Source organism: Nymphaea colorata, chromosome 4 (assembly GCF_008831285.2).
Source record: "Nymphaea colorata isolate Beijing-Zhang1983 chromosome 4, ASM883128v2, whole genome shotgun sequence".
In the NCBI taxonomy this organism is placed as follows: Eukaryota; Viridiplantae; Streptophyta; class Magnoliopsida; order Nymphaeales; family Nymphaeaceae; genus Nymphaea; species Nymphaea colorata.
Window position 1 is genome coordinate 17031531 of NC_045141.1, and position 11137 is coordinate 17042667.

Here is an 11137-nt window from a genome sequence, read left to right on the forward strand (position 1 = left end):
TCTATGGCGGCTTTAACAATGATTTATGGTCCTTTTTAGCAACGTATTTTTTACTTTTAGCCATCCAGTAACTATTCGGCATGTGACAAGGTTAACTTGGTCGGTTATGTTGGCACATTCTGGTATATAAATACAGTTGGTAACTTATGCAAGGATTACATGGGAATAACTATCCACAGATGAGTTAAGTGGGCATGACAGAGAAACTTCTAAGGTTACGTTTGATGGCCTCGAATCTTGGATTTGAGGGTTGATTTCAAATCCTCGGATCTTTTAAAATCATGCCAGTAAATGGGTGTCGTTTGACACGTTTTTGAAAGCATCTGCTCTCTCTCTCTCTCTCTCTCTTCGAGCTGTGAAAAGAGGGGTTTCAAGCCCTCTTTTCCAGCCGGACATGCGGGCTTGGATGCAAGACCTTCGTTGAAAGGTCACAAGAGCGAGAGAGATCGCACCAGCAGGCATGGTCTGGCAATGGGCGGTGGGCAGGGGCCATGGTGCGGCTCTTCCTGCCGTGACGTCTCCCATGGAACTGAGATCAGTGGGAGAAGTTGGATCCCCCCTCTCTCCCTTCCAACCTGAAACCTCTGGATTTTAGGCCTTCTGTGGATACGAAATCTACAGATTTCAGAATCGTCATTTGTTAATGCCACGGATTTCTCAGTAGATCTGAGGTCAGATGTAACGTCCGTAGCTATCAAGCGTGTCCTAAAAGAACGAGCGATACAACCAAGCCCATTGTATATTTTTTCCAGTGACAGAAAGAGTCTCTTTGGGTGGGAGACTTGGTTGCACTGGTTAGATATATTGCTTTTTGTTGGCAAAATAATAAACTTTAAAAATTTCTTGAGTGCCATTACTAGAATCTGAAGGGTCTTCCATTTTATGTAAGATGAGGTTATTTGTAGCTCTATGAATGTTTGAATTCTACCTTAAGAATAGAAGATACACCCAAAATACCAAGGGGGTCCCGGGAGGGGCCATGGTCTTCCATTTTAAGTAAAACACATTTTACTTAGTAAAGTTTTTTTTTTAAAAAAAAAAAAATCATTTGACCCATTAGAAATTTTGGAAAACATATTAGAACATTTGTGTGCCGTTGCTCCAATTGTGACCCCCCAAAGAAATTGGTTTTATATGTTCGTGGAATGAACCAGTACTGAACTAAAATGCTTGTCGGAATTATCACAGGATGTGTCGTTAACACGGAACACCAAACGCATACTTTTATTGAAAATTAATGTGCTTCATTTTTATTACTTTTTATAGCAGATTGAAATGACCAATTTCAAACCTTTAAGACTGAACTAAATATGACGAACGAATAAATATAGAACGCTGCTAACTCTTTTTTATTACCCAAGCGGGGGCAGCGTTAGTCAATCAGCGTAGGTGTGGCCTGTTTTTTATTTTATAGCTATTGCTGCTCTATACTTATAAAATTGCCTGTGGAAAGGAAGAAACACCGATATTTATACTTAAAGCTATAGTTGTAAATTGCATAGTGAAGCGAAGAAACAATCAATATTTACCTTGAGGATTCGAGATAGGCATAATATAAAGAGAAAATTTAAATGGTGTAATTATACGTTAGAAATTGAGTTCTAATTATATGTTAGAAATTGAATCCAGTCGAACTTTGTACAGCAGGTGAAGCTAAAATCTCGAAGTCATATCCTAATCATTTACAGCACTAGTCAGAGAGACATCCAGGAATCAGTTTTCAGGCATAAGATTCAACAATCAAAATTTGAACATGGACAGGTAAAAGAGAGAGAGAGAGAGAAGAAACAGGTGTCTACCTTGATCCATTCATAGTGAAAAATACAAACAAATCCACAACAGCCCCGGGTGCTCCCGAACAAGAACCTTGGTTTCTTCGTCAGATAAAAGAATATCACTTCTGCCAAAATGACACTTGGCGAGAGAGAGAGAGAGAGAGAGAGAGAGATTACAAAAACAAACAGTCCCAGTGGACATGCAATTTTGTCCCTTCTCCTTCACACGATACGTACAAACTGCCACGAAGTTTTTGATCATCAAACTCTTTCTACTAAGAATGCTCTGAGCTGCTCCCTTCGTCTCTCAAGTTCCTGCACGTTTTAAATTGTTCACAGCCTTAACTGCAGTTATGTGGAGTACATACTACATACTTATAAATCAGCATGAAAGGTTTGTGTTTGCTTTTTCTAGCACCCCACATCCAATTTGCTGAACTCTACAGTTATATAAAATGTTCCCAGGAGTTGGTACTTGGTACCAAGGTTAACTAAGTAAGCTTTTGAATCAAATTGGGAAACAGGACCATTCAGTGAACCAGCTGAATGCAATTGGAATCAAAGTAAATTTTTAATCAGTAAAAAGTTAAACATTATATTTTTCGAGAATCAAAATGCAAAAAGCTCAAAAATAAAACAGAATATAATGAAAATAATAATGATCATAACTCAATAAGGATGCAAAATTTGGCAAGTGGCACCATTGGATGCGATGGTGCATCAAATAAGTGTTGCACCGACTCGATTTGAATAAACAAATTCAGGCTCATTCTCATCGATTGTGATCACACTGGTTAGTGCAAAAGGCTTTTACTCTAAGCCCATCATTTTTCCATGAGGATAATTCTTCAATGCCATTCAGTAATTCAACTTAACATGCAGGAAAAAGGGATGTGAAGGAATAAGTCACTAAGGAGAGGTCAAACGCTCAATGAGCTACATCAGGCTGTGTGTGCATGTGGACCACTATGACAGGACATAATCAAGAAAAGAATATTCACAGGGGCATCAAACTTGGTTGGAAAATTTATTGAACATTCAAGAGGATCGGGAGAGGATGAATTACTTCCAAGTGCTTGGCTGCCTGCTCCCTTGTGAGTTCCTTACGGAGACGAGAACGCTTGACACAACCAATGCAGAGTATTCCCTGGAAAAAATGAATTCAACCAATAACTATCAGGTTAACACTGGTCACCTAAGAATAGTTCAATGAATGTTAATCCTGACGCCATATCTCACCGAGAGTACATAAATCACACCACAAGCAAGAAGCATGTAGCTCCCGATTTCTTGAAGTATTACCAGAACTTGCTTCTCCCCAGTGCTTTCTGAATAAGCTCTTGTCATCACAGCCACACTGCAGAAAGCAGGTACTTGTTCCAAAATTAATGTTTTCAAAATTAGAAATAACAAATTAAATGTTTCCACTTTTTTTTGTGTCCTACAAAAGGATATCAAATTTGGAATCTTCAAAGAAAATGGATGAATCTTACAAAATCTGAAGCATTCCCCTACCAGCCCAGTATTCAAGTATCTGCAGAAAAATTAGAAAGCCCAATTAGAATCTTCAACAACCTGACCAACTTATACTAAAGGGATGCACCAGTTGCTTCTTTTTCACACAAAATTTGAACAGTTCATGACGGAAAACTACAGAATACTAGCATTTCCTGTGTCCTTTAGCTGTGACCATGTGATACAGGAATAGTCCGAGCCATCGAGGTTCTAGAAGAAGATACATATAAAATTAGAAACATAAGCCCCTAAAAGAGAAGAATAATCTGAGACTCTGGGAGAAGGGACATATCAAATTAGAAGCATAAACCACTAAGAGAGAGAGAGAGAGAGAGAGCTTAGTTCATTAGAAATTTAGAACCTGTTCAAGTACCATCAGGAATTATCATGATCTTCAGGATGCATCAGGATGCATTTTAAAAAGCAAAATTTACCAGCATTTGTCACTTAAGTATTTACTTTCTCACTAAACTGGAGGCTGCTCCTGCTCTAGCTTCCTTTTTTTCTCCTCCACAAGATGTAACTTCAAACTCAAGTGCAAATTAATGGTGAAAAAAAAAAACATGAGAGAAAACCTCTAATAGAGATGGCATGAAAGCCCAAACTTGCATTGTCCTTGGTACTATATAGAGCTTAGGGAAACGACATTTTATATTCTGCTGCAAAATTTCAAACACACGAGACGCCATTATCTTTGATTTAGGACAAAGAAACCCGATTCACTTATGGAAATGACATCTCCACCAACTTTGTTTCCTTACAACTCATAGAGATTTGTGAACTTTCTTACCGTTCTTCATAACTAAAAACGCCATTTGGGAGCTCATTAGCTCCATTTCAGCAAAAGGAAAAAAGCTACGTGTCAAGTGGCGTAAGTGTAATTAAGTTCGAACACAATAACCTATCTGACAACAAGAATTTTTCTACTGGTATTGTCATACTCCTTATTTCAATTCTAGAAGAGATTTAGGGAGTAATATTTTCATTAAAACATCCACACTCTCTCATACTAAAGGAATACCATAAGAACAAATTTGGCGGGTAGAACCAGGATAAAAAGAAAAGTACGACTCTGAAAACCGACCACCACAAACTAAGAAAAATGTCGTAGCCACAAGCCTTCACTGCTTCAGTTCACATAAGCTTTGAAATCCACCTATGCTCGTATTATCTGTGAGAAATCCAAGGACTATTTGCAATTCCCCAAAAAGGGATCCATGGTCACGCTTCAAAAGATGGCAATATCTAAGGACTTCTGCTTGAATCACTGAATTGTAAGATGGAAGAAAAAATGACTATCTCAATTATAAAGGCGACAGAACATGATCAATATCGAAACACTTTGCACAAGCACGAAACCCACCCTCCAAAACTTGAAAATGAAACCCCATTCTGTCTCAGCAACCGCAACCAAAATAGCTATGAGAATAGCGTAGCACCGAAAGATCCCGCCAAAAATCTGACAAGGGAGAAAAACAATTTGTGAGAAGAACCAATAAACGGTCAGTTGATCTCTGCAAACAAAATCCTCCCGATTCTCCACATGGGTAGTCCAGAAGCTCAAATTCCCACCCTAATAAGCAACACTCGAAATTATGAATCAAAACCAGAGAGAGCGAGAGAGAGAGAGAGGGAGATGATAAAAGCAAAAAGGGAGAAAGGGCAATAATACGGGGTGAAAGAGAAAAGATCCACAGGATGCTAACATCAGAAGCGTTCTCGAAAGATTTGTAGGCGGAGACGCCGTTGACGGCCACGCAGATGAGCGCCGCGGCGATGGTCAAGACGCTGAAGCATCGACAGACGACCAAGAAGGGGTCTGGCCTCGCCCTGACCCTGATGGTTGTCAAGGGCCGAGCATCCTCCTCTTCCTCTTCCCTCGCCATCGACGATTCCGAGTGAAGTGTGATCTCTGGTTATCCGACACGACCCAGTTGATCTCAGTGTCTTCAGCTTCTTAAATTTCAGAAAGCGCCTCTCTCTCTCTCTTCCTTGTCTCTTATCTTTCTCGTTCCCTCTGCTTCACTTGCTTACTTGTTGGGAAAAGCATCTCCGAGCTCCCACGACCGAATGAATGCAGAAATATTCCCTCGCGCCCTCCCCTTTGCCTCTCCTCTCTCCCTTCCTCTCAACTATCATTCAAAGGTAACCGTTGGGTAATCACACGTGTCAAACACCATCATGCTCCCCTTTCTCTATGTCCGGTTCCAACGGGTCGGACATGGCGATACTTCCATCAACAAATTCGACAGTCTTTGAGTCAGATGATACTAAAGTGTCATATCCAACATCGCATTAGGTACTTGGATTGGACCTATGGATTTGGATCCCTAAGTATAAGACATGGTTTAGAAAATCTCATGCCAAACACTAGTTAAACCAAAGTTTCACTTATCATTCATATATTTTTAATGTGAAGAGTACATAAATAATTAGTTTACCAAGTCTTAGTTGGGTTTGTTTGCATTTTATTGCAGTGGAAGATCAAAGTTCACACAAATTACTATGTTTAGAGTCTTAAAAGTTTTTAAGGGTGGTAGCCTGGTAGGTGCATATATTTGAAGGGCCCCTTGCTGCAATAGGAAAAGGGAGGGCCACCTTATATTCATAATATTGGATACGTTTCAAAATTATTTCTTAAATATTTCTGATTCAACTCTTATTTTTATCACTGGTTTTTAACATTGGATAAAGTATCACATAGAATAAAGTCAAGGGCAGTGATGACCTTCTTTTAACGTAAAAGTGACAAGCAGTTTTTGTGTTGGCAATTATAAATTTTCGGGTGCTCCAACATAACATGGTCTAACTTGTGACCTCATTTAAATGGCATCTTCACTGGTCGAGACTCGACCCCTTATATGCCCCTCTTTTCAGGAGGATAAAGCAGGAACAGAAAAAGAGATAAGGCCTCTAGATGATCAAATCAAATGGTGCGGTTCATATGGTTTCATTCTTATTTGGGTAGAGATTAAGTATAAAATGTAAGCTGTTTTTTCAAATGTCTAAAAACCCCTCTAAATGAGAAGAGAGATAAAGAGAAAGAAGGAAATGAGCTTTTCTTAAATGAAACCACTTGTCTCCTTTCATGGGTATTTCAGGCTCTTCAAATGACTATTTGAATTACATTATTTGTAACTTAATATTCACCTTCTAATCTCATCGATAGTCTAGATGATCCCCATCAGATTACATATATGTATGTGTATGTGTGTGTGCATGTTCAAATTATAGAGCTTTGTGAGAATCCGTTGTTGGTACTTACATGTCGTCAAATGTTAAGATGGGATACCATATACATCTGCTCCACGCAGTTTGTTGATGAGATTGGGGAATGGGATATGTATATCTAGAGTTCTATGATACTTCAAGATCAATAGCCACGAAAATACCAAAAATTTGGAGATAAAGTGCCTAATAAAAATATTGATCTAAAGGTCTGCCAAAATTAATAATGTAAACCACATCCAGAAGTTTAAATAACTTAAAGCACGAAGTTTTAATGGATTTCAATGGGAGAGTGAAGAGAAAGTTGTCGCCATAAAGACTCAATGGACTCCAAGTGGAGTGGAGACGAGAAAAAGTTGTCCAACCGTGGAACAAATGGAGGAGAGAAACAGAGAGGTCGAGAGGAAATAATTAAACGACCAACTACGTGATATAAATAACGCATTTTGTAAATTACTCGTTTGATTCTCCTATAAAAGACTCGAGATTCAGCCGTCTTCTTCTGTGATGTCGGGTGAGCAGCATCTTGGTCTCGCTATCTGAGCCCCAACTGCTCCCGAAAGTTATCAGAGGCGAAGGCGCCGATCTACGAAGAGAGAAGGACGATGGATGGCGGTTGCGTAAGAGAAGAAGTTTCAGAGGATGAAAGGAAGTGCAGAGGGGAGCAAGCTAACGGGGAGAAGCCAACTGCCGGAGAAGGCACCATCCAGGGCTACGAGTCCCTCCAGCAGCTCCTTCAGGCCAATCTCAAGCCAGAGATATTCCAGGTTAGCAAGAGAGAGGGAGAGAGAGAGAGATAGAGAGGTTTCCTTATGCCGCTAAACTGGTTTCGTTTCTAAAGCGGAAGTCGTAGCTTTCTTTAGACGGGTTTTGTTTGTATAACTCGAGTCATTTAATTTTCGTTGTGATTGTTCCAGTATGATTAGGAAAGGGAATTGCGATTTTTGGGGGTTTGTTAAGGTCATTTGATATATCATTACATTTTTTGTGCTTACCTGCTGGTATTAGATCTGTTTCTTATTCAACTTCTGTAGTTCTCAGTCATGCTTGTCCTTATTTTGATGGTTTTTCTTCATTACAAAGCATCATAATCTATCCATAAATCACGACTTTTATACATTTGGCTGAAATGATATCAGTTACTTTGTTCGTCTTATGCGTGGTTGGCGTACAACCGCATCTTCGTATATCAGGTCTTCTAAGTATAGCACTTATGTGATGCGTGGTGACTTACATGATTGTTATTTATTTATTTATTTTTTCGTTGAATTCTTGACAGGAAGTCAGCCGTTTACTTCTGGGGTTTAACTGTGGCAAAGCAGTGGAGCCACTCGGTTTACCTGAATCTGCAACTCAAGCTTCCATGCGTTTTGATTTCGATTTGAAGGTCAGATAGAATTATTATGTTGGTTGATGTGCTTTCTTCTTGGTCGTTAGTGTGAATGATTGAGTTTGCTTCGTGGCTTCTGCAATCGAGTTTCAGAAGCTCTGCATTGGCTTCTAATGTCTTCCCCGCTCTTTTATTCGGTATGAGAAACGATCAAATCTACATTGAACTAGTTTCGAATTTCTGTGTCTATTTGAGTCAAGAAAGTCAGGTCTTTTTTATTTGGAGATTGTGAGGCCCATGAGCATAATTATTAGGAAATTTATCGGATTTGTTATCTAGAGTAAGGGATCGAGCTTTTAATGGTAACTTCGTAATATCTACTAATTAGTATCAGTCTTTGTGCCACAGATGAGAAGTATCTGTTGGCAAACACTAAACAGTCCATGGTGGCATTTAATTGTGAAGCTGTTTTTTTTTTTGTGATAATCAGTATCAGGAGTTCTATCCATGGATCTATTGGTACCTTTTGGTTTTCATGTTGTGTTTTGCACGGTATTGGCTACTTTGATATTCGAGGTGCCTGTTTTTTTTCTCACGGTGATTTAAAGCATTGTAGGCATTTAGCTTCAGTGCAGACAAAGAGCTGCTGCGAGAACCCAGAATTGTTCGAGTTGGTCTTATCCAAAACTCTATAGTGCTTCCAACAACAGCACCTATTTCAGAGCAGAAGTCAGCCATAATGAATAAAATAAACCAAATGGTTGATGCAGCTGCTGAATCTGGTGTCAATATCTTGTGTCTACAAGTGAGTTGTCCTACTGATATGAGGTACAAAATATAAATTATCTGTATATCATGGTTCACTTCTTTGACATTTTATATATCAATTTCAGGAAGCCTGGATGATGCCATTTGCATTTTGTACTCGAGAGAAGAAATGGTGTGACTTTGCTGAACCCATCAATGGGGACTCAACCCAGTTACTGCAGAAGCTTGCACAAAAGCATAACATCGTCATAATAAGCCCAATTCTTGAACGGGATATAAACCATGGAGAAACAATTTGGAATACAGCTGTTGTGATTGGAAATCATGGGAACATAATAGGGAAACATCGCAAGGTAAGCAATTCTATGCATGCAGATCGGTTTCGTAGCCATTTCATTGTCACTGCATCCTTGTAAATTCTGTTGAAGCTTACAAGTAATTACTGCAGAATCATATTCCAAGGGTTGGGGATTTCAATGAAAGCAACTACTACATGGAAGGAGATACTGGGCATCCTGTGTTTGAAACTGTTTTTGGAAAAATTGCAGTGAACATTTGCTATGGAAGGCATCATCCTTTAAATTGGTTAGCTTTTGGCCTGAATGGTGCAGAAATTGTGTTCAATCCATCCGCTACAGTTGGGGAGCTCAGTGAACCAATGTGGCCTATTGAGGTTATGGTGCTTCCTTGACTTGCATTCTGTAGTTATTTGTCTTTCATTCAGATAGTTGACTGAATCCATTTGATGCTTTTATTGCTTTAGGAATGTCGGTTTGCTATGACTTTCATCACTACTGAGGTCACAGCGACCAGATGCAGATTTTGAATATAATCATTTCAAAATATCAGGAAAGACCGTTTTCTTTTTCTCTCTGTTTTCTTTTTTGGGCAAAACTGGCACTGGGACTTCCAAACTGAATAGAAGCCAGAGAAGGTACATCAATTACACCCATCAATTAGTTGAATATTGTTAACAACCATTCTCTTCAAAATAGTGGATGCTGTTGACAAAACAACCACTGGAGAGTCTCAAGCTTCATTTCATAAGTACAGCTGCACAACCAGTGTGTGCTTTTTGCTGTCGGAAATTCATCTACTTCAGCCTTTATTAATTTCAGAAACATATAAATTGCTTATGATTAGTTTCAATATATGCAATAGTTCAAGGTTTGCTGATGGCTATTCACTAGGATTATTTTGATTGGATGAAGGAAAATGCTTAGGTTATGTAGGATTTTTGTGTTTACCTGTTTCTTGGAAATCAGTGAACACATGACTGACTTTTCCTTTGAATTATGTGTAGGCACGTAATGCAGCCATAGCAAACAGTTACTTTGTTGGATCAATTAACAGGGTTGGCACTGAGATCTTCCCAAACCCCTTTACCTCAGGAGATGGCAAGCCTCAGCACAATGATTTTGGCCATTTTTATGGTTCCAGCTATTTTTCAGCCCCTGATGCTTCTTGCACTCCATGCCTTTCACGCTGTCGAGATGGATTGATCATTGCTGAAATGGATCTCAACCTTTGTAGACAGCTGAAAGACAAGTGGGGATTTCGCATGACTGCCCGCTATGAGATGTATTCAGCATTATTGTCCAGTTACATGAGACCGGATTTTGAGCCTCAAGTTGTTACTGACCCTTTGCTGCATAAAAGATCTTGATGCAACTTTTTCAGTCAAGGAGTGCTCTTCACTTTCAATAAACTCGGTCATGTTTCAGGTTGCTCGTATTTTCCATTTTCATGGAACTTGTATATTGCTGCAGATGAAACTTTATGGTGAATAACACAGTTAGATAAGTGGATTTTCCGATGAATTGTTGTAGCTTCATGGGGAACGAACACATGTTGGCATTCTGCTGAGAAATAAGCTCTCCACAAAGGCTGGGACCTATCTATGTCAACTATAGCCTCTTATTGATATTTTCCAATCCATGTTGTGGGATTCTCATCCCCTAAATTTAAATTCTCCTTTTATGACTTGCTTAGAAGTTCAAACACTATTTGTTTCTTCATCCAAATTTTGTTGAAGAATCAAGGCAAAACTTCAGAATAAATTCACTCATGCTGCCTTTGTCTGGAAAAGAACAAAGTTAAACTTCATGGGCAGCTTTCTGTTTTATAGCTTGAACCAACTGTTGCATGGCTTCCGGATTTAGGAAATAATCTCTCTGTTGTTGTGGTAGCCTGATACCAAAAGGTATAAAAAATTCAGTTGTATGTGGCAACTGAGCAAATGCTCAGATGTGTCTGCTTGAACATGGAAACTCCATTGGAGGGCCACATCTTTTACATTTGACGTTGAGGGCCTCCTATTTGTTCAATTTTGGAAAAGTTCATTAGTTTCCAGAAGCTGGAGAACAAAATATGGAGTTTAATCGTCAACTATTCAACTTAAGCTAAACAAATCCCAATTCCTTTCGTTTCAATGCGCAGTTTGGGATCAGACGGACTTCTACCACTTTATACCAAGGGATACATCTAAGCCTTGAAAATTTGGCTTGCTTCAACCTGGCAA

At 39.1% G+C, this 11137-nt stretch overlaps 2 protein-coding genes across 2 annotated transcripts; one reads left to right on the forward strand and one right to left on the reverse strand.

Annotated features, from left to right (window-relative positions):
- Positions 1 to 1777: 1777 nt before the first annotated feature.
- On the reverse strand, positions 1778 to 5399 carry LOC116252208 (uncharacterized). Its single transcript, XM_031626328.2, has 6 exons — positions 4997 to 5399; positions 4654 to 4749; positions 3269 to 3309; positions 3015 to 3132; positions 2842 to 2922; positions 1778 to 2090 (listed from the first exon to the last, which is right to left on the reverse strand). The coding sequence occupies exons 1-6, from the start codon at positions 5174 to 5176 to the stop codon at positions 2037 to 2039; spliced, it is 570 nt and encodes a 189-aa protein (XP_031482188.1). The 5' UTR covers positions 5177 to 5399; the 3' UTR covers positions 1778 to 2036.
- A 1508-nt stretch (positions 5400 to 6907) lies between these two features.
- On the forward strand, positions 6908 to 10523 carry LOC116253687 (beta-ureidopropionase). Its single transcript, XM_031628625.2, has 6 exons — positions 6908 to 7285; positions 7798 to 7905; positions 8465 to 8653; positions 8742 to 8969; positions 9065 to 9289; positions 9920 to 10523. Exons 1-6 carry the CDS (start codon positions 7124 to 7126, stop codon positions 10280 to 10282), a joined length of 1275 nt encoding a protein of 424 aa, XP_031484485.1. The 5' UTR covers positions 6908 to 7123; the 3' UTR covers positions 10283 to 10523.
- The last annotated feature ends 614 nt before the right edge of the window (positions 10524 to 11137 follow it).